Raw genomic sequence first — 26,426 nt, forward strand, 5'->3', positions numbered from 1 at the left:
AAAACACTTGAAACAGCATCTTCGATAAAGGACGGTAAGAACATTTTTCCCTAAGCATGTAAATCAGTGTGTGTTATGTGTTTAAATTATAGGTTCAGGGATTATAGACAAGTTGATTTCTGAAAACAAATTCAAAATAGGTATGTGTGGCTGGCCAAGAAGAGCTTAAAAATATTGTTTACCCAAACCTTTTCCTTGTTGTTGTTTTTTTTTTCTTTCTTTGGCAATAAAAATATAGAAAAGAGGTAGAAGGGTTCACTAAGTGCTTTCTATACGTATGTCCCCTTAAAATCAGGAATGCTTTAAACCTAGAGGGCTTCTTAAATTTTGGGAGCAACCTAAGTGTCCACTGATAGATGAAGGGATAAAAAATGATGTGGTATACACACACAATGGAATATTACTCAGCCATAAAAAAGAATGAGATCTTGCCATTTGCAACAACATGAATGAATTTATAGGGTGTTAAGTGAAATAAGTCAGAGACAGTTACCATATGATTTCACTCATATGTATAATTTAAGAAACAAATGAGGAAAGGAAAAAAGAAAAAAACCAGATTCAACTTTAGAGGAAAACAGAGAGTTATCAGAGGGGAGGTGGGTAGGAGGATGGGTAAAACGGGTGATGGGGATTAAGAGTACACTTATCATGATGAGCACTGAGTAATGTAGAGAATTGATGAATTGCTATATTGTACACCTGAAACTAATACAACACTGTATGTGAACTACACTGGAATTTTTTTAAAAAGAGAATCATTAAAAAAACAAAAAACTAGAGGGCTTTTAAAAGTTAGCAAAAACTGAGGCAGTATTTTTTTCATTTAAATTCAGTTAATTAACATATAATGTATTATTTGTTTCAAGGGTACAGGTCTGTGATTCATCAGTCTTATGTAATACCCAGTGCTCATTATGACACATACCTTCCCCAATGTCCATCATCCAGTACCCCATCCCTCCACCCCTCTCCCCTCCAGCAAACCTCAGTTTGTTTCCTATGATTAAGAGTCTCTTATGGTTTGTCTCCCTCTCTGGTTTCATCTTGTTTCATTTTTTTCCTCTCTCCCCCTATGATCCCCTGCCTTGTTTCTTAAATTCCACATATCAGTGAGATCATATGATAATTGTCTTTCTCTGATTGACAGATTTCGCTTAGCATAACACCCTCCAATTCCATCCATGTCATTGCAAATGGCAAGATTTCAGTTTTTTGATGGCTGCATAATATTCCATTGTATATATATACCACATCTTCTTTATCCATTCATCTGTTGATGGACATCTAGGCTCTTTCCATAGTTTGGCTATTGTGGACATTGCTGCTATAAACATTGGGGTGCACATGCCCCTTTGGATCACTACATTTGTATCTTTGGGGTAAATACCCAGTAGAGCAATTGCTGGGTCGTAGGATAGCTCTATTTTCAACTCTTTGAGGAACCTCATACTGTTTTCCAGAGTGGCTGCACCAGCTTGCATTCCCACCAACAGTGTAGAAGGATTCCCCTTTCTCCACATCCTCACCAACATCTGTTGTTTCCTGACTTGTTAATTTTAGCCATTCTAACTGGTGTGAGGTGGTAACTCATTGAGGTTTTGATTTGTAGTTCCCTGATGTCGAGTGATGTTGAGCACTTTTTCATGTGTCTGTTGGCCATTTGGATGTCTTCTTTGCAGAAATGTTTTTCATGTCTTCTGCCCATTTCTTGGATTATTTGTTCTTTGGGTGTTGAGTTTGATAAATTCTTTATAGATTTTGGATACTAGCCCTTTATCTGATATGTCATTTGCAAGCATCTTCTCCCATTCTGTCGGTTGTCTTTTGGTTTTGTTCACTGTTTCCTTTGCTGTGCAAAAGCTTTTTATCTTGATGAAGTCCCAATAGTTCATTTTTGCCCTTGCTTCCCTTGCCTTTGGAGATGTGTCTAGGAAGAAGTTGATGGGGCCGAGGTGGAAGAGGTTGCTGCCTGTGTTCTCCTCTAGGATTTTGATGGATTCCTGTCTCACATTTAGGTCTTTCACTCATTTTAAGTCTATTTTTGTGTATGGTGTAAGGAAATGGTCCAGTTTCATTCTTCTGCATGTGGCTGTCCAATTTTCCCAACACCATTTGTTGAAGAGACTGTCTTTTTTTCCATTGGACATTCTTTCCTGCTTTGTCGAAGATTAGTTGACCACAGAGTTGAGGGTCCATTTCTGGGCTCTCTGTTCTGTTCCATTGATCTATGTGTCTGTTTTTGTGCCAGTACCATACTGTCTTGATGATGACAGCTTTGTAATAGAGCTTGAAGTCCGGAATTGTGATGCCACCAGCTTTGCTTTTCTTTTTCAACATTCCTCTGGCTATTTGGGGTCTTTTCTGATTCCATACAAATTTTAGGATTATTTCAGTTCTGTGAAAAAAAGTTTATGGTATTTTTTTTGATAGGGACTTCACTGAATGTGTAGATTGCTCTAAGTACCATAGACGTTTTCACAATATTTGTTCTTCCAATCCATGAGCATGGAACGTTTTCCATTTCTTTGTGTCTTCCTCAATTTCTTTCATGAGTGTTCTATAGTTTCCTGAGTACAGATCCTTTGCCTCTTTGGTTAGGTTTATTCCTAGGTGTCTTATGGTTTTGGGTGCAATTGTAAGTGGGATCAACTCCTTAATTTCTCTTTCTTCTGTCTCATTGCTGGTGTATAGACCCAACTGATTTCTGTGCATTGATTTTATATCCTGCCACTTCGCTGAATTCCTGTATGAGTTCTAGCATTTTGGGGTGGAGTCTTTCGGGTTTTCCACATGGAGTATAAAGAGTAGAGCAGAAATCAATGAAATAGAAACCAAAAGAACGGTAGAATAGATCAACGAAACTAAGAGCTAGTTTTTTGAAAGAACTAATAAGATTGAAAAAACCCTGGCCAGACTTATCAAAAAGAATAGAGAAAGGACCCAAATAAAATCATGAATGAAAGAGGAGAGATCACAACCAACACCAAAGAAATACAAACAATTATAAGAACATATTATGAGCAACTATATGCCAACAAACTAGGCAATCTGGAAGAAATGGATGAATTCCTATAGACAAAAACTACCAAAACTGAACCAGGAAGAAATAGAAAAATTGAAGCAGTAATCAAAAATCTCCCAGCAAACAAGAGTCCAGGGCCATGTGGCTTCCCAGGGGAATTATTCTACCAAACATTTAAAGAAGAATTCATACCTATTCTTCTGAAGCTGTTTCAAAAAATCGAAATGTAAGGAAAACTTCCAAACTCTATGAGGCCAGCATTACCTTGATCCCAAACCAAAGACCCCACTAAAAAGGAGAATTACAGACTAATATCCCTGATGAACATGGATGCAAAAATTCTCACCAAGATACTAGCCAGTAGGATCCAACAGTACATTAAAAGGGTTATTCACCACGTCCAAGTGGGATTTATTACTGGGCTGCAAGGGTGGTTCAACATCTGCAAATCAATGTGATACACTACATAAGTAAAAGAAAGGACAAGAACCATATGATCCTCTCAATAGATGCAGAAAAAGCATTTGACAAAGTACAGCATCCTTTCTTGATTAAAACTCTTCACAGTGTAGGGATAGAGGGTACATACCTCAACATCATAAAAGCCATCTACGAAAAGCCATCTACGAATATCCTTCTCAGTGGGGAAAAGCTCATGGGGAAAAAGTGAGAGCTTTTCCCCTAAGGTCAGGAATATGTCAGGGATGTCCAGTCTCACCACTGCTGTTCAACACAGTCCTAGAAGTCCTAGCCTCAGCAATCAGACAACAAAAAGAAATAAAAGGCATCCGAATCGGCAAAGAAGTAGTCAACCTCACACATTCTGCAGATAACCAGGATACTCTATGAGGAAGTATTTTCTGGTGTCCATTTGAAGTCTGGCAAAAGAAAGAACTGAGTAGAGAAAAGAGAGCTAATTAAGCAAAGACAGTCTTCAGGAAAGGTGAAAGGGGCCTTAAGGCTGATCCTTAAACATGTGAGGACTGATTTCAGTCCCCTGTGAGGATCTACATGCAGCTGTGGAGACGGGGAGCAAGGAGTCTGGACAACTATCATAAATGACACATTTTACTACCAAGGACTTAAAATAGGTATTACAGAATTTTGGGGGGCTTGGTGCCTCCATGGCACCAGCAGAATTACTGAATAGAAATGTGGTTCAAATGCAGTTCTTCTGGGGCCCAGGGATGGACACGTCCTTCTTGCCTAGTGATTCTATATGACCTGAGCCTTTTCAATGGCTCCAGAGTTGGAGGAACTGAATGGGACTCACGAGTGAGCCTCTTCACCTTAGAAGTGACATGCTCTAATTTCACTGCCAAAGCTTAAAAGCCCCAAACTTTGTTGTTTTTTTTCCCTGATGATTATTTAAGCCACTAATAATGGGGCTTGAAGATGGGGAGGGAATCAAGAGGGGGGGATCACATGTGGTCTCAGACGGACTCAGGGCCAGCCCTCCACTCATATGCAACTGTATTATATTTTAATGAAACAGGACGTCATCTGTCCTCCCAAGAAGCACCAGAATCAGAAGTATCTGGGTTAAAGGTATGCAGACAAATGGCACACAGTATGGGCTTCTCTAAGCATTTACAGATTGTTTTTAAGTAAGGACACACTTTTATGTAATTATGGAAATGTGTTATGTGGCAATAATGATATTAAAAGATCAAAAAGAGGGGCACCTGGGTGGCTCAGTTGGTTAAGAGGCTGCCTTCAGCTCAAGTCATGATCCCAGGATCCCAGCCCCGTGTCGGGCTCCCTGCTCAGTGGGGAGTCTGTTTCTCCCTCTTCCTCTACCCCTGCTCACTCACTCACTCTGTCTCTCAAATAAATAAACAAACAAATAAATAATCTAAAAAAAACAGGTAATGTGAAGAGCTATAGACAACTGGCTAGATTTTCACGTAACGCAGATGAATTCTTTCATACGCTGTGTTAATAGTTAATAGTGAAGAATGGGAGGTATTGTGGGGTTGCTTTCCAGTTCCACTCTAAATTCCTACAGTTTTAGGTCAGTAATGGAAGATGGATTTGAATGTGAAAAGTCACGATGCTGAAAAACACCCCAGCCCTTTCATAATACCTGTGTATATAAGTGTAATAAAAGGGGTCACTATGCAATATAAACAAATACTCTTATCAAACAATGGCAGTTAGTCATTGACTCCTCGGTAAATATTAATTCAGGGATGGCTTCCAACTAATCTTTAGCTAAGCTGCACACATAGTAAAGGTTATGTGAGGCCATCTGACTATTTCTACAACACGCCTCTCACTTTGCTACAGCAACAAAACCCTCAAAATATTCATGACATAGTTTTCAAAAGTCTTCTGGACTATGTTTAAATAGGATGTTTTGTTTTCTTATTCTAGGGCCCCTGAAGTGAAAGGCTAGTGCTGAGAAAAATACCCTAGTCCCTGCTCCTGTGGATGGCTGTGTTTGGCTTACCCTCGCAACAGTGTGACGGCCCACGCGACAGCTCTACAAACCCCACCCAAGAGGCTGTCGGGGCACTCAATTTACAGTGCTTGCTGTCAATTTGGGTTCTGCACAATGTCTCGTTTTAGAGATCCGGGAAAACTTTAAGTATCGGGTCATGATGAATTTGCCAGCTTTTGCATTCTTACATCAGACTTTTCTATCGCAAATGGCGCTAGCTGGGCATATATGGAACACAGTCTCCATTTTTAACCATTTTCCTGAGAGATCCTGTGTTTGCATGCTTTCAGACTGGGTAGTCCTGAATTTTTCTGGTACAAGAAGAGTTTTAAGTATGTCTGAATATTCTAACAAAAACCAAAAACATTTAAATAATCCCACAGACAAAAGAATATTGTGAAATGGTCTCCCCAGCAGCAAGGTAAGAATCACTACCCATCTTCAACATAAAGTTAACTGGAAAACCCAAAGAGGGTATGTGAACATTATGTCATCTCTGGGTGGTGGAATGATTTAAATTCCTTCTTCATGCACATCAGAATTTTTTTTTATATAGTAAAGATGTATTATTTCAGTTTTTTTTTTTTTTTTAAGATTTTATTTTTAAGTAATCTCTACACCCAGCGTGGGGCTCGAACTCATGACCCCAAACATCAAGAGTTGCACATTCTACCAACCGAGCCAGCCAGGCGCCCCTTCAATAATTTTGAAAGTAAAAAAAAAAATTAAATACATTGAGAAAAATCTATGGAATTCTACAGGTATTTTGTGATAAAACTCAAGATGAGATAAAATAAATGTTGAGGATACTACCTGATCCTTCTGAATTCTCATTTCGTCAACTTCACTTTCAGCATACTGAGGGTCTCTTGCAGGGTCCTTGATATCTTTTAGCATGTTGATACTCTGAAATTACAGTTCTTCAAGTCATTTCATGCCCATACCCCCGAACTGTCAACAGCTACCATCTGCCTCAGCCAGACTCTCTGTGGTCTTTTGAGGTTTTATCATCACCGCTGAGGCCCATTTCAGATTCCACCAGGCCCTCTCCCTCCCTCTCTGTCCAGCTGCTGTCTCCCACTTCGCCAGCAGCCTGGGAGCCGAATTTGGGGAGCTGTGTCTTGCTCATCTTTTAAAACCCACAGTGCCTTGTATACAACAGATTTTTGGCACACAATTTTTGAGCATGCGAGAGGAGAAAACAAAGTAATCATAATAGGCTCGTTGGAACATTTCCTAATAACTGCTGAATAATGCAAAAAATTCTTGCTTTAAAAGAATTAGAAATCTTTACCTTTGGTGGAAAGACCCTTTCATACACTTTTTTCCACAACTCCATTGGTGAATGGGCATTAAACTTTCCAATGTCATTATCAGGAACAGGAGGAGATCCTAAAATTGGAAATTGTACACCAAATGACTGCACTGATTAAAACTTGACAAACTGTCTCAATAAAATAGATGACACTTAGAAAAATACAAATCCTAGATCATTCATTTCCCTTCACCCTAATATAGCCACTCTTAAAATTTACCCCAACCCAGTGTAGCAAGGCCACAGATTCTAGCACCAGAGGAAGAGGAGACAGAGTAATGAGTCAATTGTGATACTCTTTCCCCATACTTACATTGCCACCCGGTGAAAAGAGCAGGTTTGATACTCTCATGTGTTTATGATTTTATAAGGAAACACTCTTATGTGCTGCTCACTAGAGTGCAAATTGGGACAACTAATTCAGAGGGTAATTTGGCACTACTAACTGCCATGCAAATATGGAAAAAGGTTATATGCTATTACCCAGAAACCCCAGTTTTTGGTGTTTAATCTAGAAACACCTGCACACAGGTATTAATGATTTCACACTGCAGCATCATTTCATTTGTATTAGTGAAAAATTGGCCAGAACTAAACTGTCCATCAGTAAGGTATAGTGAACTAAATTACTATGCACAGCCATGCTCTGTAACCCTACAGCAGTCAAAACACCAAACAGACCTAGCTGCAGCATTAGTATGGAAAAACCGCTAGGACGTATTGAGTAGAAAGGGAAACTTTCAAAACAATAGCTATAGAATGATACAATTATGTTCAAACAAGTAGTTTTTTCTATATCGCATTCACATGTATAGAGAATAGTCTGGAAGTCTTAATATGCCCTATTTTAACACTTTATAATGAGAATGTCTTTATGTACTGATTGTGTACTTTAATTTGAAAATTAATTTGAAAAAATGCTGCCACGTCCTGGCAATTGTCTATAATCTGAGATTTCTCATTCTTTCTATTCTAGCATTTACAATGTTGATCTTTCAGGGCCTCCTTATCACTCTGGTGGGAAAGAGTGATGCAATCCACCAATCTTACTCAGCTCTCCCAAGTTTTTTACTTGTCCTCGTCTGTGTGTGTGTATTAAGTTCTATACAATTTTATCATCTTTGTAGGTAAATGTATCCACCATCAAGATACTGCATACTACAGTCAAGATACTACACAGTGCCATTGTCTCAAGGATCCCTTGCCTTGCCCTTTTATACCCACACCACCTCTTCCCAATCTCTTCTCCTACTTCCCCAGGTATGGTCCTGTCCCTAACCTCTGATAACCATTAATCTTTCCTCCACTTCTGAAATTTTTTCATCACAAAAATTTTACATAAATAGAATCGTAGTGTATATAACCTTTTCCGATTGGCTTTTCACTCAGTGTAATTCCCTGGTGATTCATCCAAGTTACTGTGTGTTATCAATAGTTTGTTCCGTTTTATTGCTGAGTAGTAGTCTATGGTATGGATATACCACACCATAGTACAGAGTTTTAAACAACATCTGGTTGTTTCTAGTTTGGGGTTATTACAAATGAAGCCACCACGAACATTTGTGTACAGATTTTTATGTGAACGTAAGTTTTAATTTCTCTGAGATAAATGCCCAATAATGCAATTTCTAGGTCATATGGTAGTACATGTTTAGTTTTATAAAAAGCTGTCAAACTGTGTTCCAGAGTGGCTGTATCATTTTACATTCCTACCAGCAATGTAGGAGTATCCAGTTTCTCCATATTCTTGCCAGCATTTGGTGTTGTCACTTTTTTTTGGTTAGCTACTCTGATGAGCTCATTGTGGTTTCCATTTGCATTTCCCTAATGATTAAAGATATTAAACATCTTTTCATATGCTTATTTTTCCATTGTATATCCTCTTTGGTGAAATGTCTGCTCATGTCTTTTGCCTATTTTCTAATAGGATTTTGTTTTTACTGTTAAGTTCTTTATATATTCTAGATAATAATAGTCCTTTGTCAGAGATGCAGTTGAAAATATTTTCTCCCATCATGTAGTATGTCTTTTTATCCTTTTCAAATGGACTTACAAGAGCAAAAGTTTTTAATTTTGATAAGGTCTAAGCTCCATGATTTTTAAATTCAGTAATTTTCATTCCTTTTTTGACCTCCAACTACTTACAGGGGCATTATCTATCAGTACACACAGTGATTCTCATAGCTAATGAAATTAAGTCGGTGTTAATTATAAAAACCAGTCTTTGTGATCACTCATTAACCACCTCTATTCTTTTCATTCCAATTCAATCTGTAATCTCATTACAAAGATCTACATTTGAAGTCCAGTCAACTTTAGCATGTAAGAGTAATGATGGACGGGAAATAAAAAAGAAAACTACTATCTACTAGAGCGTTAAAACCAAACTATGTCAGTCTCCGAGTAGAAAGAGTTGCTAGGCCCCAAAACTCCACAATGAAAGTAGTTTCTGTGGAAAGTTAATGAGCTTGATTATATAAACCCTTAAAAATTCTTTTTGCTTCATGAGCCTAAAAGTCTGTAAGTTTAGGAAATACATCCCATTATCTGAAGCAAACTATTTTCATAATGAATTAAAGCATACATAATTAGTACAACTGTTCTTTTTTGGTTTATTCCATCACTTGAATCTCGTATTTTTCATCACTGCCCATAATATATAGCTTTCACTTTCCTGACCACTCTGTGCTTCTGGTTTTCTTCTAAACCCAACAAGCTAAAATTTAAAAGTACCTGGAAATCAGTGAGGGAAAGGAAATACGTGCAAAATTTTTTAGTGAAATAGAGATCCGAAATCCGTCTCTTATGTGGCAACATTCCTTCCATCACAAATATGTCAATGTGATGCAGGTTGCATCAATACTGTGTATACAAATAAATACATAAGAAATAACAGCAATGATAATGAAATCAGAAATGGTGGTATGTTGGAGATGAAGTGAACATGGGGTAGGATGAAATCAATAAGCAATTAAAAAAAGATTGAACAATCTTAATAAGTTCACCAACCTATTTGACTTAAAGAATCCAATCCTGCTGTGATAAACAGTGGTTTATTCTGATCCACACATATTGATTTGCTACATGGATAAGAAGAAAAAAGAGTCTAATTTAGTTTAGCAATCGAATATCCTGCCATGCTCTACTGTAAATACAAGAGCCAAGTTTTACATCTAGCCACTGGTGAGAGAGCACTGTCCCCAAATGAATGAGTGAATATCTATTTAAGCTTTTTCAAAAATTAAAGTCTGGCATATTTTAATAAAGTTTTATAGGGAAAAAAAGTGACAGACCCAAATTACTTTAAATGAAAACCAGGAAAAGTAGCAAGGTTAAGAAAAATATACATACTACAATAATCAATTCAATTTCTAATCAATATAAGAAAATGATAATACAGGGAAAGCTACTAACATGAGAGAAGTCAAAGAAATCAGTGAAATAGCTGTAATAGTATCATTATTTTATTCTCAAATAAAATTTGAGAAATACTTAAACAATACAAGAAATAGGAAATAATATGAAACTATTTCCCTAAGAATAACCATTTGGGGGCACTTTCTTATGAAGAAACAATAATTAGATGAGAACAATAATCAGATGAGATTATTATTGGCAAAAAAAAAAAGATAGCTTATCAGTACCTTTTGTCAATACCAAATGCTAACTGGTTGATAACTCCACGTATTTTTAGTAATAGAGCTTCTGATTTACTGGTAAACTAAAAAAATAAGATCAGAGTAAGTTATATGCTCTGCTTTTAAATCACAGAAACAGGTAAAATAAATATGGCTTTGAACAAGTACAAACTGCAGACAGAATTATTATTTATTTGCCCATAGATTATTTATTCTGAGCAGACAGAAACCTGAATAAAGGAAAATAATCTCAATAAATTTGTTTTAACTCATTCTTCGAACTTAACATTGAGTGCATGATATTAAAGGGACATGTGTGTATGCACTAATCACTTCAGCTACTCCCACATATATATGGAACATAATTATTCCCCAAAAGCAGTCTGGCTGGTAGAAAATAGGAGGTATACATCATAAATAACTTTTCCATCCACGGGCATATTACTGTCTTCCAAAGAGCCAGCAGGGAAGCTACAGACCAATCCAACAATACTGATACTCATTAAAAAGATCTTTTAACTTCTCTTCAGAATTGCCCTTGAGCTTGCAAAGTAAGCTACTAAGCATTCTCAGTGGTGGTATGTAACGAGGGTGACCATAACCAGACTTCAGGGAATGAGAGGGGGTGGGTACGACCTCAGGTGAACATCAGGACATGTGATTACCCTACAAATCTTTTAAGACTAGATTTGATTTTTGGAAATACCAAAAGTTTCTCAGCCAAATCAGAATGGCTAAGATGTATAAAAGTGGGAAAAACAACCTTGAACCAAAATGAAAAATAATTTTATAAGGCAAAGAAATCAATTTTCAGGATAAGATTCATTCTGGATTAAGGACAGGTTCCCAAAGTGTTTACTCTTGTAAATATATAAAATTTAATACACTGACTTTTCAAAATTGAAACATTTTTAAAACTTCTTTTGAAGAAGTTTAAAAATATAAAAAAACTAAATGAGTTTTTAAAACACTATATTACTATTATTTATGTTCCCTATGTGGAAAGGAAAATACCTCATCACAAATGTATTTTATAGAAGGGCTGGGAGGACATGAGAAATTTTCTGACTCAACCCCCTCATCTGTTGCATCAACTGCCTTGAAACATCCTCCACGAATAGCTGTAGAGCTTCTGCTTGGATAAACTCAGTGGGAACTCATTATCTCCCAAAGCAACTCATTCCATTTTCAGTTAATGGTAGTATTAGAAAGTTCTTTCCTATTTTGAGCTAAACTCTGCTCTATTGATTCCTTGTTCTTGACTCTAAGAGAGCAAAGAATATCTAATACCTGATCCTTTTTCCATGGAACAATCCTTTGAATATTTAAAGAGCATTATCACATTCTAGATGATAGAACATAATTTTATACTCTTCCTCACGTATCACATTTTTAAGTCTCATACCATTCTGGCAGCTCTCCACTGAATCTGGTCCTGCTTATCAATGTTTTTCTTTTTTTTTTGTTTAAGATTTTATTTTACAGAGCACAAGCAGGGGGAGCCACAGGATCCCCACTGAGCAGAGAGCCCAACGTGGAGTTTGATCTCAGGACCCTGGGATCATGACCTGAGCTGAAGGTAGACACTTAACTGACTGAGCCACCCAGGCGTCCCTATCAGTTCTTCTATTCTTATTTTTATTAACTTTATTAGATTGCTCATAATAGTGAATCCATTTTCTTGACTGAATTAGAAAGGATCAACTAAAGGGCTAAAAAACTGTTGAGTATCCATCAATCTTGTCAAGCAGCCCCGAACTGTCTCTCTTGAATGGGGGGTAGGGGAAGACTGGAGGTGAAACAGAAAGACGGGGCTTTGTAACTTTGGCTGCTCTCTTCTTGGTCTGGGAAGCTAGACAAGCTTTATGGTTCTCCTGGTCCAGAAGGGCTCCTCTAACTCAAACTCTCATCCCTCTAGCTTGCTGAAAGCTGAGATGAAGCCTTTCTCAAATCCATTCCCTAGAAGACCCTGATCTTGTAGGACCTTCTAGACCTGCTTGGGTTGATCTAAAATTTGTACACATAAGACCAGACTAGACCGCGACTGATTATCAAATGTGATCTGTTCCTAAAGAAAGATAGAGATTTCCCCCAGCTAAGTAACCAGAACTAACTGTGGGGCTTTATCTTGTGGTAAAAATAAGAAACTACAAGATTCATGGTCTTTGCTTCTGTATCCTGGATACATTCATTTTAAACTCCCCATGTCTTTTTGAAACAGTAAAAAAAAAGTATTTCCAAAGCACTCTGTCAACTCAATATATAAGCAGATACAGTATAAATGTAAAAGGTACTGATTTTTAGAAAAATACACAATGCAATTTATTTGGAGTATTCAGAAGTAAAAAATTTTAAATATAGATCATATTCATCACTTTTAGTCATAATATCCTAGCCATGAAGGCCAGGGACTAGACCGTGTTGTCTCCAGCTTCCTCTGAGCACTTCCATGTACCAGGAAAAAGAAACCATTCAAATGGGAAGATAGTATTTCTTTTAAATAAAAGTACTTTTATATTTTATTGCATTTAAGAATATCCTTTATCCTTTGTTCCTGCTGTGGAAGGTAAGGATAACAGTTATTAGCAACACTGTTTCAGAGCCTGTGGTGAGCACATCACGTTACTCTCTCACTTATCCTCACAACAACCCTATGAAGAAGGCACTGGTTTTGTCCATTCTACCCTGGAGGAGACTGGGGCTTGAGTGAGATGACACATCTAGTAAATGGCTGTCCTGAGATTCGAACCCAGGCACCAGGACTCTCAAGTTCATGGTGTTAACTGCAACAGTGGTTTTTTTTGTTTTTGTTTTTTGTTTTTAAGTTTAAAAAAAGAACATATTGTTAAAGCGGTTTTTTCCTCCCTCTTTTCTCTTAAGAGAAGACAGATTCTAATTTTCTTAACGGGAAATTAAAATGAATGAATTAATAACCATTTATCTCTTTAAGACTGACTGGGGCTTGGGGGTGCCTGGGTGGCTCAGTCAGTTGAGCATCTGACTCTTGATTTTGGCTCGGGATATGATCTCAAGATCATGAGATCGAGCCCCAAGTCAGGCTCCATGCTCAGCAGGGAATCTGCCTGAGATTCTGATTGGGGTTTATGGATATAAGCAATTGCTCTGAAGACACGGTCGGCCATCTAGCAGAGTACGTTCTAGAAATACATTATCAAACACTCTAACAAGAGGATTTTGGGGCAGCAGGAAAGGGAAGGAAGGGATTATGTGTACTAGTAAAAACATTAGTATTTATAACTGTGCATCAAATTGCTAATCTTTCTAAATTTGGTGCTGTCCACTCAAGCCAAAGGATAGGAAATGTACAAACCATTAATGATGCTCCATAATAATGTGCAACAAATCGAAGGGTCTTGCATATAACCTTTCTCTTCTCAGAGTCAAAATCCTGAAGAAATATATTTTTAAAAAGAAAAAACAAGTTGAGAAAGTTAAATATCTGTAGCAGGAAGGTGCAAATTACTAAGTGTAGAAATATATGATTTCTTTCTTTTTTGGGGTGGGGGGAACATACCCTGAGGAGTAGGATTCCATGACCTTGATACTTGTTTCTATAGAGAGTTGAACAGTAGCTGAAGCCTTCTAGAACTACAGCTATCAGATCTTTTCTTGTTTAAACACTTAGCTCAATAGAATTTAGATGTGAGCACACATTTTATAATGTGGAATACCCTAGGGATTCTCTGACAAGCAAAGATAAGAAGAAACCAATTTTCTACTTTCTTCAATTTGAAAGTTGGGAAGTCAGTCCTATCCCTCAGTGACTGGGTGAAAGATTCAGTTTCTCAATCTGCCTTATCCCCATTCGACTGCCTTATCTCCACTCCACTGTATGTATTGTTCTTCACATATTTTCTCTTTCCCCGCTATGTCTTCTTTTCCAAAATCTTTAAGATGTGTGACTCCTTGACCTCTCCCTCCCAGAGTCATTTTTCTCATTTCACTATTATTTTTCTTCCTCTCCCATAAAGCCTGGCTATGCATAAACAACCACCTTAACTAGAAGTGGAAAAGCTTACCTGAAAAATATCGTATTTACTTCCAATTATGACCAGAGGTATTAGAAATGGGTCGACTAATTCACGATCCTGTTAACATATTTCATTGCTTTATTATTATATTTAGTACTATGTATTCAGCAAATTCTATTTACTTCTAAAAATATACCATTTTAGTCTTTTCATAGATGTTGACTTTGTTTGCTTGACATAAAGGTTGTCCCAATTTTTAACTTTCACTTACTAAGTTATATTTCTCAAGTATAACTAGACATGGCAATTCCCTAAATTACCATATTTATTTGTTATATTCTGTCCTATTTTCTTAAATAACATGTCATCTGCCTGTTTTTGTTATTTACTATTTGGTATTCTCTTTTGTTGCAATAGCAACCACACTGCACAGATGGGAACCATAAACTATCAGTTTCATCCTGGTATTCCCTACATAAAACACATTCCTATAAAGCCTGGGCAACGTAAGATACTGCTGCAGATTTTCTAGAAAATGATATTCATGGTTGTATTTAAAGACTTGTGTTACCATCGTTGCAACTTTATAATTTCATTAGTTGTCAGATGATCAAAAGATATTGAATATGTGACAGACACTAAATGAACATAAAATACAGAGTGACAATAAGACTGTGAAAACTCTACTCATGGCTTAAATTTGTAGTTTCATCTGCTATTTGCCAGGTGACTTTTGTACAGTCCAGTTTTTTATCTTCATTTTACAGAGATTATAAAATCAATATCAAACTACTACTTCAAACTCTATTTCTTTTGATTGGTATAATATGCCATAACAATCACAGTGGATGTCTAACAAGAAGACATGAGAAATCTTTTTCCTTGTTTTGCTCTCACTGAGGTTTTATTAAATTGCTATAATTTTCCAGTGAACAAGTTCATCTACATCAAATGAATTTCAAATCATGCATAAAACTCTAAGGAAGTTGTTTGTGATGTTATCTTTAACTATGTATGGGGCTAAGGATTCTAGGAATAATCCCAACAGCAACTCACTGGATGGTCCTTCTGCATATTACTCCGTATCTTCTGTCTCATTTCAGACGCTGCTTTAGAATTTGTCTTCCCCAGTTTCATTATCATTTTATCTACATGGCTTTTTGTGGCTTGCAACAGATTTTCCATAGTGGGCCAAAGGTCATTAGGTTTTGAAAGATCCAAAACAAGAACAATAGAAAATGTCCTAAAAAAATAAAAACATTTCTTAAAAAAGACTCAAAATTTGAAACTTTATTATACTGAAATTTATTATCTAAGAATAACACTGTAGCTTAAGGATCAAATAACACATAGCACTTTTCTAAGACAAAACACACACACACACACACACACACACACACACAGACCCCAAAGTTCCAGCCTTACTTACTCCAGCACTTCTCCCTGGTGATGTTTAAGTGTTACAACCACTAGTGGCACTGAAGGTTTTGTTTCTACTAAAAATAATCCAGTTCAAATAATCTGCAAGCAATCGGGTCCAACAATGTGATGATTAGATCCAAGTTCACTGTGTCCTCCAGAGAAGGGAGGCGAAAAGAAAGAGAGCACAGCAACAACACAACAACTAGGTGAAGGAGAACAGATGTACCGATGGCCCCAGGCAGGGGACTACCTCGTTTATTTAATCTTTGCAACAACCCTTCCTAGAAGATGTTTATGATGTCCATCTTATGGATTAGAAGTCTGAGGCGCAGGTTTATGTAAGTAGTAAATTGCAGAGGTGTAGGTCCAGAGCCACAGGTCCTTTCTGCTCTACCACGGGGCCTCCCTGAACGCGCACCCCTGACCACCACACACACCACTGCCATCGCCACATGAATGTGTACTGGTGTTCATGTCAGTCAAACATAAATCAAACTCAGCAACAACAAACACACTGAAAAATGGGTAAAGGACTCCAACAGACATTTCTCCAAAGAAGATATACACGTGGCCATTAACATATGAAAAGATGCCCAATATCCCTAATCCTTACAGAAATGCAAATCAAAACCACAATGAGATGTCACTTCACACTCATTAGGATCGCTATGATAAGACAAAAACAGAACAAAAACGCCAATAACAAGTGTTGGTAAGGAAACAGAGAAATTGGAACCCTTGAGCATTGCTGGTGAGAATGTAAAATGTGAAATTCCTACTGTGGTAAACAGTATGCTGGTTCCTCAAAAAAATTAAACAGAATTACCGTATGATCCAGCAATTCCACTTCCGAGAGTATCTGAAATCAGGGACTTGAACACGTATCTATACACCAGAGCTCAGAGCAGCACTATTCACAATAGCCAAAAGGTGGGAATGACCCAAATACCCATCCATGGATGAATGCATCAACAAAATGTGGTAGACACACCCAGCAGAATCTGAATGGAAGGAAATTCTGACATGCACTACAACACGGGTTGTAGCTTAATGACTGAGCCACCCAGGCACCCCAACATTTTTATTTTTATTTTTTTTTTAAAGATTTCATTTATTTGACAGAGAGACAGAAGAGCAGGAACACAAGCAGGGGGAGTGGGAGAGGGAGAAGCAGGCTCCCCGCTGAGCAGGGAGCCCAATGCGGGGCTCGATCCCAGGACCCTGGGCTCATGACCTGAGCCCAAGACCTTCTGGGACGTGAAAGCAGCCAGACTCAAAGGCCAAGTACTGCATGACTTCATGAATAGGAGGTCCCTAGAATAGTCAGATTCACAGAAACAGCACGTATAAAGGTGGCTGCCAAGGGCTGGGGAAGGGGGCTGCAGGGAGTCAGTGTTTCATGGGGACAGAGTTTCAGCTAGGGAGGCTGACAAAATTCTGGAGATGGATGGTGGTGATGGCTGCACAACAGTGGGTACACAATGCCACTAACTTGTACACTTAAAAATGGCTACAGGGATAAAATATGAGGACATTCTATCAAAATAAAAAACAAACAAATCTAGGAGTATTTCAGAACATGGTCATAGTAAGTATGGAGGGCCATAATCAGAGGCCAATATATCCCTGATCAACAGGGCAACCATTCTGCTAGTAGATATAACAAGGAATTACAGTACATTTAGTTATTTTATAATTATGTCAGTTATTTTGCTTAGTTTGAGAAAAACCAGCTATTTTGTGTAATTCAAGTGAAACAGTAACTAAATTCTATACTACAGGTCTAACTTCAGAAAATAGTCTTTTAGACAGTAATTGTCGAGATTTTCTATAAAATTAGCATGCCATTAAATTGTATAGCTAATCAGATCTAAACATTTTAATAAACTCGTGACAGCTTTACTTCACTATAATAATAAATAATATGTATGTTTATAATAGGAAATTAATTTTATTGCTGGGGGCTAGTATGGTTAATGTTTAAAAAACACTGACCACGGTTTCACTTTTTTTACTGCGGTAAAATGTATATAACTAAAACTTTATCATTTTTCCAAATAAAAAATGACTTCAAGTGAAAACAAAACAGAATATTCAACCTTTTTCCAAGATTAAAGTTTGTATTTCCATTGCACTGTACACACCTGTGTTACTTTTACTTTCATAGCAAATGACAGCAAAAAAATTGTTTTTATTTGAGTATAGTTGACACACCATGTCACATTAGTCTCAGGTGTACAACTTAGTGATTGACAAGTTGATACATGATGCTGTGCTCACCGCAGGTGTAGCTCCCGTCTGTCCCATTACATCGCTATTATGATATCACTGACTATATTCCCTATGCTGTGGCTTTCATCCCCGTGACTTATTCATTCTGTAACTGGAAGCCTGGATCTCCCACTCCCCTTCACCCATTGCGCCCATCCCTCCACCCCCTCCCCTCTGGCAGCCATCAGTCTGTTCTCTGTGTTTACGGATCTGATTCTGCTTTATTTTTTTATTTTTTATTTTTAGATTCCATTTATGAGTGGAATCCTATGGTATTTGTCTTTCTCATTCTGACTTATTTCACTTAGCACAGTACCCTCTAGGTCCATCCATGTTGTCTCAAATGGCACGATCTCATCCTTAAAAAAAAATTTTTTTTAAAAAACCCAACCACCTCTCTATTTTTTTAAAGATTTTATTTATTTGACAGAGAGAGACACAGCGAGAGAGGGAACATGAGCAGAGGGAGTGGGAGAGGGAGAAGCAGGCTTCCCGCGGAGCAGGGAGCCCGATGCGGGGCTCGATCCCAGGACCCTGGGATCATGACCTGAGCCAAAGGCAGACGCTTAATGACTGAGCCACCCAGGCACCCCAACATTTTTATTTTTATTTTTTTTTTAAAGATTTCATTTATTTGACAGAGAGAGACAGAAGAGCAGGAACACAAGCAGGGGGAGTGGGAGAGGGAGAAACAGGCTCCCCGCTGAGCAGGGAGCCCAAGGCGGGGCTCGATCCCAGGACCCTGGGATCATGACCTGAGCCCAAGGCAGATGCTTAACGACTGAGCCACCCAGGCGCCCCCCAACCACCTTTTTAAACAGGGAATGAAACCACAGGAAATGCTCCATTACAAATCACCTGAAGTCTGTTCAATGCATTTATAATTATTCTATGAACAGTCATTTTATTTTATTTTAATTTTTTTAAGATTTTATTTATTTATTTGACAGAGAGAGACACAGCGAGAGAGGGAACACCAGCAGAGGGAGTGGGAGAGGGAGAAGCAGGCTTCCCGCAGAGCAGGGAGCCCGATGTGGGGCTCGATCCCAGGACCCTGGGATCATGACCTGAGCCGAAGGCAGACGCTTAACGACTGAGCCACCCAGGCGCCCCTATGAACAGTCATTTTAAAGATAAACAGTATCTAATAGCATTTCGCAATATTATTTTTCTCAAGTTGCTGGGCTTTGTCCAACATAAGGAAATTAATTATGTGTCAAATTGATTCCAGTCACAAAACACTCTGAGATTTGCGACTACATTAGGAGTGAAATGTTTTTCATGAATTTCTTAAGCACTCAGCAACCTACTTTGGATGCAGGCCTCCGGCTCCCCTTCCTCTGTTCATCATAACCCTGACCTCCCCTCCGAAAGCAAGCCACAGCTGCCCTGGGCTTCTAGGGAATGAAGACCCAAGAACTCACAAAGTGAGGCATTAAAGAAGCTGTGGAAAAACGTGGCTTCCCGCACAAACCAGAATTTCCACAAGGCCATCAGGCCCAAAGCCTCTTGGGTCAGAGGAGGGGAGTGAGATCATTTGACAGGGTGATGTGACAAAGTGATGTGACAGAGTCAGGGCCAGAAGAGCAGCTCCCAGCCATTTTCACTCCTTTCCGCCTCGGGCCACACGGTCTGGCAGCTCTGCTTCTTCAGCATCTCCCCGCTCCTTGCCTTCTCTCAACCACACCACAGCGGCCCCAATTCCCAGGTGGCCTCCATGATTTGTCTGCGTTAAAGGAGGACAAATGAAAAACTATATAGCTGTAAAAAACAAATCATGTTGCTGAAAAATAATGTTAGGGGGAAATGGTGGTTATAGGGGCGCCAGGGTGGCTCAGTCGTTAAGCATCGGTCGGCTCAGGTCATGATCTCAGGGTCCTGGGATTGAGCCCCGCATCGGGCTCCCGGCTCCGCGGGAAGCCTGCTTCTCCCTCTCCCACTCCCCCTGCTTGTGCTCCCTCTCTGTGTCTCTTTCTGTCAGATAAATAAATAAAATCTTTAAAAAAAAAAATTGTAGTTATACATGAAAAAGCAAGATCTGAACATATATAGAAAACATCCCAAAACTGTACAAAGTATATTTATAAACACTGAGAACGCTGAAAGAAATACCTTGGCATGTTAACAGGGGTTATTCTTCAGGTGATTATGGGTGCTCTTACTTTCTTCTACCTTTCAGTGTTTTTCCAAGATCTCTACACGAGAATATACTACTTTTGTAGTAAGTAAAAGATAGTAAATTAAATTTCTTTAAAAGAAAAAATATCACTGGACAAATAAAGCCAACATTATCAGCATCCAGCTAGCTTATGGAAAACCAATTGTTCTGTTAACCAGAAATAATTCCATACCCTGAAGATCTTAATAGCGGAAATGTAACAAATAATCGTCAAGCCCTTTGTATTTGGTCCAGGCAGCCGCAATGGTTTGTGTTAAACTCTGACAAGAGTAAGATATTTCAGATGTAAAAATGTGTGTTTTCCTTGGCTAAGACGCATTCCCAGGAACACTGTGAGAAATGTCACAATTTTCCACGTCTGATTTGGCCAACATGTGGGAGTCATTGTCAGGAAACACAACCAAAGAGTTTGAGGTTTTCCTCAAGTTTCTATTTCTTCAAGGTCAGCGAATAGACTTTCTCCCTCCTCTAACTCATTGTTCCCTTGGGTAAAGCTTCTATGGTACTAATTAGCATTAAATTCAAAGGTAGACTTAAATATCCAGCTGAAGAGAATACTCAGGGCTGAATTAACTCACACTTGGATGAGTATTCAAAAGAACTAAGCTTTTCAAATTTAGGTTTGCCAAGTGAATTCATTGCTCAAGTGTTATTTGACATATTTTGTTTGTTGGTTTGCAGGCTTGCAAACGATGTTACTGGTCGGAATGCCAACTGTCAGCACAGGCCAAACCCTGGGTCTTTTAACATCTCTTCGTAGGCATTACGTTTTAAGCGCATAGAAAGGGAGTGTAAACCTTCAGCAACATAAAACTGCCCCCTCAAATTCTGATTCCCAAAAGCCCACCCATATTCATCCTGCGGACGCTCCTGAGTACTTACTAACAACTGTTTCTGGAGCCAGCTCACTTACCGTAAGGTATCACTTGTGATTGGTATGCTGATTAAGTCCAATAAGGAGGTTCCTCCACCTAGTTCCCAAAAGTGAGCAATGTCTTTTGGCTGAAAAAATAGGAATTTTTCATATGAAAAAATATATATTTTTTATTTTTAAATACTTCGTAAGTTCATTAGCATCAGCCAGTAATAATTATGGATACAAAATATTGTAGTCCTCAATAAACCTTTTCTTGGCAGTCAAAACTTTCCTCTTTCTCTATCCCATCCCTCAAAATGCGCTGAAACATCTATTCCAAAAAACAAAGATGAAACATTGACATGGTAGGTGGGGAACAAGAAGAGACTGAAAAACCGCTTCCCTTTTTATAGGACTCTTAAACACTGGGGGATCGTACGGGTGAAGCAGCCATGCAGCTTGGGGGTAAGAGCATCCGTTCCAGGACAGCCTTCTTGGGGACTGCTAACCAAAGGCTTCTCTGCTTCCTCCCTGCTGCTCAGGAGCCTTCCTGACACCATGACTGTGTGAGGAGCTGACACAGCGCTTCCACTTGGAACTCTTAGGGAACATTAAATCTGAGAAAAACATCAATCTTCCAGAATGAATATGGAAAAGCCCAACTTGCCAACACAAAGTTTAGGAAAAAAAAAAAAATCACATGAGTTTTTATATATCTATTGCCATTAACCTAGAAGAGAAAGATGGTCATTGAAGCGAGTTTTAGATGAGTATATATATTTTTGACAAATTATCATCTCATAATCACTAAAACTGTTTTGCTATTGATATTTGAATATTTGCTGTTAATATCTGAATCACTAATGTTTATGAGGGAAATAATTTTCCACTGAAAAATCTCCCTTGAGTCACAGTTTGATGAAGGGGAGTTTTTAGAGCTCTTCTCAAAAGTGAAGCTATGAAAGCTGTTTCAAAGTTTCCAATGAAAAGCATAATCCCATTTCTATGTCTTCACTCATATCAAAATTCATGTGAGTCACAAAAATAAGGTTTTCCCGCATCTCACTATGTTATTTCTTTTCTTTTTAATCTCACAGTCTTAATAACCAACTTTCATTGGTGAATCTAGCAACAGGCAGTTTTAACTCTTACACACTGTCCAATGATCAAACATTTGGACTAGATCAATCTGTAAAAATTTGCCTGTGGCACGGGACAAGTGGGGTATGATTGTTCTTCCATACACCTAACTCTATTTAAGAAATGACCTCTTCATGTGAGAACTCCAAATGAGGATTCTATTTCAGATTTTTTTTTATCCTTCTAAAATATGTCATAAACTCTCCTTCTGTCCTGAATAACCTCCAACTTTCCTCTGAGTAGACACTCGAACAAGTGAAAATAGGATTATAACCAATTATGGCCTCCGGTCTCAAATAATATTACTAACTTCAAGATATGTTTGTAAAAATGCTAATAATTTGGATCTTGAATAGTGTATTTTCAAAAATATTCTACAGGCCAAACTCTTATTTTCAGCAGATTTTTTGGGGAGATAGAATGTAACAATATTATTCCTACTTGAAAGAAGAAAAAGTCACATTAACACAATTAATATAAATATGTCCAAACTGTACAAAAAAGTTACAAAGGAAACTTATTCCAGCATTTTAAGGTACAACCAACAAGAAGGCTAAATTATTTTCACAGTTTGGGTTGGCTTCACATCTGCTAAGGTGCATTTGAAGTTTAAAAGCACATAGCTATGAAGTGTACAACTGGATATTTTTATTGATTATAGGTAAGACGAAAATATAAAACAAAGTCGGCATTATTACTTCTCCATCCACAGGCATAGCAATATCACTTAAAAAGACACTCACTATATTATGCCCTTTTGCTCTTCTTCCGTATGTATATTCCAAAGCTAAGGTTGGTTTTGGTGGCTCATCCCTGCACAATAAAGACAGACAGTATTAGCATCATGGGTTTTCTTATGCTATCATATTACCCAATTCATTTTTGCTTCCTCTGAAAAACTCGTTCTATTAGTAGGGAAGTTACTTTGTGGAATAACACTGAGGTAAAACTAATAAAAATTTTATATAAAAAATAAATAAGCCTTCACAAAACCACCTTCGAGGATTTTAGTCACAGCTGCAGAGATGACTAATGGCACGTGCGTGGTGCAGTAGCCCTCACAGGCACTGTTGGGGCGAGTGGAGAAGGTAGTGTGGCTGCCAGGGGTGGGCGCCGTGTCAGGGCACAGCTCTCGGCGTTCAGGTCACATGGGAAGCACTGTTATCAGGTTTGTGCTTGGCCCTGATGTGGGAGCTGGGAATCTAATGATTATTGATTCAATGGAGACATCAACAGAAGACTTGAATATAATTCTCTATTTTAACTCATGGCTCAAACAATGGGCATCATTTAAATAGTGAGAGCTGCAAACTAACAAATTACATCAACAAGTCTTAAAAATGGACAAATGATGAATTATTGACACTGCAGTTATACTGCTTGCTAAGCAGTTTTATGGTATATATCTACTTATTTATTTCATTTTTTATTGTAGTGAAAAACATGTAACATAAATTTACTTCTTAACCATTTTTAAGTGTACAGTTCAGTAATGTTAAGTATATTCACACTGCTGGGCGCCTGGGTGGCTCAGTCGTTAAGCGTCTGCCTTTGGCTCAGGTCATGGTCCCAGGGTCCTGGGATCGAGCCCCGCATCGGGCTCCCTGCTCAGCGGGAAGCCTATTTCTCCCTCTCCCCCTGCTTGTGTTCCCTCTCTCGCTGTGTCTCTCTCTGTCAAACAAATAAATAAAATCTTCAAAGAAAAAAAGAAAAAAAAAGTATATTCACACTGCTGCACAAACTCTAGAACTTCTTCATCTTGCAAAACTGAAACTCTATACCCATTAAACAGTAACTATTTTCCCCCCCCTCCAGACCCTGGCAAACACCATTCTACCTTCTGTTTCTGTGAATCTGACTGCTCTGAGATACCTCATAGAAGTGGAATCACACAGTATTTGTCTTTTTGTGACTGACTTATTTCACTTAGCATAATGTCCTCAAGGTTCATCCATGTTGTAGCATGCATCAGAATTTTCTTCCTTTTGAAGGCTGAACAGTAGTGGTATATATCTTTTTGAATTTGGAAAAGACAAATCATTTTTAAATTTGCAATTTATATATTTATCTTTATTAAATATTTTGTATATCATCCCTACAAATATCTTTTTTTGATACATACATAGTAAAATATTTGGTTGTATTTCCTAAAAGATACTAATTTTCTTTTGTGAAAAGAAATGCTACTTTTAAGACAAAATTTATAAGCTCTGATATTTAACATAAAATAGACAGAACTGTCTTTTTTCTAAGTAGACTGTCAAGGAACTGAAATTCAGTTCAGTGTCATATTTCATCCTAAGCTGATATTGTGTTAGATGACTTATTTGTAGAATGAAACACATATGATCTAAAAAGAGCCATGATTCCTGGGGATGGAAAGCTGATGCAGGTGTTACTACAGATAGTTCTTCTGAGAAACCGTTTTGTTGGTGAAAGGAATTACACAAAGTAATGCTTCTATTATTTGAATTCTTTAATAGTACTTTTCAAAATGGATGATGATTCTTTAATGTGACCTTGAGACAAAATTCCACCTATGTTGATGTTTTTGGAGAAGTTATAAGAAATAGGTATTGGAATGAAGGGATATCTTCCTTTTTTTTTTTTTTTTAAGATTTTATTTATTCACTTGACAGAGAGAGACACAGCGAGAGAGGGAACACAAGCAGGGGGAGTGGGAGAGGGAGAAGCAGGCTTCCCGCCGAGCAGGGAGCCCGATGCAGGGCTCAATCCCAGCACCCTGGGATCATGACCTGAGCCGAAGGCAGACGCTTAACGACTGAGCCACCCAGGTACCCCTGAAGGGATATCTTCCAAAATCAGTTAAAGACTTTCAGTTTCCTTCAATGTCCACTGATCATAATCCCAAATCTTACTCTGATGGCCATATAGAAGGTTAGGAAGTATAAAAAACAAATGGTAAAAAATACAGTTTGAAGACGAACGCTGTGCTTCAAAAATGTTTCCATGAGAAATTTAAAGATTATAATTAATGTTCAGATAATCATAGACTAGGTAAAATAATAAATCAAATATCAGAGTAGCACAGCCAAAAAGCAGGTAAGTAGTATCATAGTTATGTTCCTTTCTTCCCCAAATAGGAAAATTCCACACTAATTCTGTATATGTACATACATATATACACACACACACATATATATATACAAAAAAACATATATATATACAAAAAACATATATATATACAAAAAACATATATATATACAAAAAACATATATATATGTAAATATATATATATTTTACTTACTGTTGTTTTTGTCTTTAAAGAAGATCTTAAAGGCCATACTAAGGATTCACTAAGAATTAAGTTATTGTTTGGGCCTCAAAATTGTTCTCCTTCCACATGTCTTTTAGAATCTAACTTGCCCTGTACAACTAGAATAAACAGAAAATGTAGTCTAAAGGTTAACATAACACTTACCTGTCAAGACACCTTAGAATAATAGTAGTCTTTCCCTGGAAATTAAAAAAAGAAAGAATACTGTGTTAATGTCATCCACACGTAAAATTTTGTTATTGTTCATAATTGTGGCCAAAAATAGATTTTAATCACTTGAATGATAAATTACCTGGAAACTAGAAACTTTCAGAATTGTTCCTAAGTTTGATAAGTGGAAAAAGTTAACTGTCAACTTTCCATCACAGTGTAACTACACTGCTATTATTATAATTATAAAGTCCTGCAGATGACAAATACCAGCAAATCATACCTCACTTTAGTGGTCAACTTGGCAGCTGTCTGAGATTTCCTCTCTATTCATCAATGCTAATTACTGGTTAAGCAGATGATTAGTGTCTTCTAAAATGTTTTAATTCCAATTGTTGAAGTGGAAATAAAGAAGAAAGATAACATACAAATAAAGGACATGCTGCAAATATGTTCAAAGTAAGCAATCCAGATACTGGGTTAGAGTTTATTTATTGTTTTATTTGTAGAGAATGAACTTATTCTAAGTTTCTTGTTAGGAGTCAGAAAATATAGGTTCTGGTCCTCTCTGCCACTAATCATGAAACTTAACTTCACATCTTAGGGATTGGCTCAGTGGCTTAATCACTGATTTCTTTTTAATAGTAAAACTTAAAAAAAAAAAAAATCTCCAGGGACGCCTGGGTGGCTCAGTTGG

At 37.7% G+C, this 26,426-nt stretch overlaps 1 protein-coding gene across 2 annotated transcripts in view; it reads right to left on the reverse strand.

The window, feature by feature from the left end:
• The window catches only part of DYNC2LI1 (dynein cytoplasmic 2 light intermediate chain 1), a 44,947-nt gene that overhangs the window by 6,123 nt on the left and 12,398 nt on the right, over nucleotides 1-26,426 (reverse strand). The window contains exons 3-12 of one of the 2 annotated variants that reach the window (XM_036073710.2): nucleotides 25,724-25,758; nucleotides 23,025-23,094; nucleotides 21,199-21,287; nucleotides 15,470-15,656; nucleotides 14,462-14,530; nucleotides 13,753-13,830; nucleotides 10,428-10,504; nucleotides 9,793-9,863; nucleotides 6,763-6,860; nucleotides 6,282-6,374 (exon numbers count right to left, since the gene is read on the reverse strand). In XM_036073710.2, the coding sequence (XP_035929603.2) occupies nucleotides 6,282-6,374; nucleotides 6,763-6,860; nucleotides 9,793-9,863; nucleotides 10,428-10,504; nucleotides 13,753-13,830; nucleotides 14,462-14,530; nucleotides 15,470-15,656; nucleotides 21,199-21,287; nucleotides 23,025-23,094; nucleotides 25,724-25,758 (867 nt within the window). The remainder of the gene's footprint in view (nucleotides 1-6,281; nucleotides 6,375-6,762; nucleotides 6,861-9,792; nucleotides 9,864-10,427; nucleotides 10,505-13,752; nucleotides 13,831-14,461; nucleotides 14,531-15,469; nucleotides 15,657-21,198; nucleotides 21,288-23,024; nucleotides 23,095-25,723; nucleotides 25,759-26,426) is intronic. The other variant, XM_078056615.1, reaches the window with a different exon arrangement.

Source organism: Halichoerus grypus, chromosome 10 (assembly GCF_964656455.1).
Source record: "Halichoerus grypus chromosome 10, mHalGry1.hap1.1, whole genome shotgun sequence".
Classification (NCBI taxonomy): Eukaryota; Metazoa; Chordata; class Mammalia; order Carnivora; family Phocidae; genus Halichoerus; species Halichoerus grypus.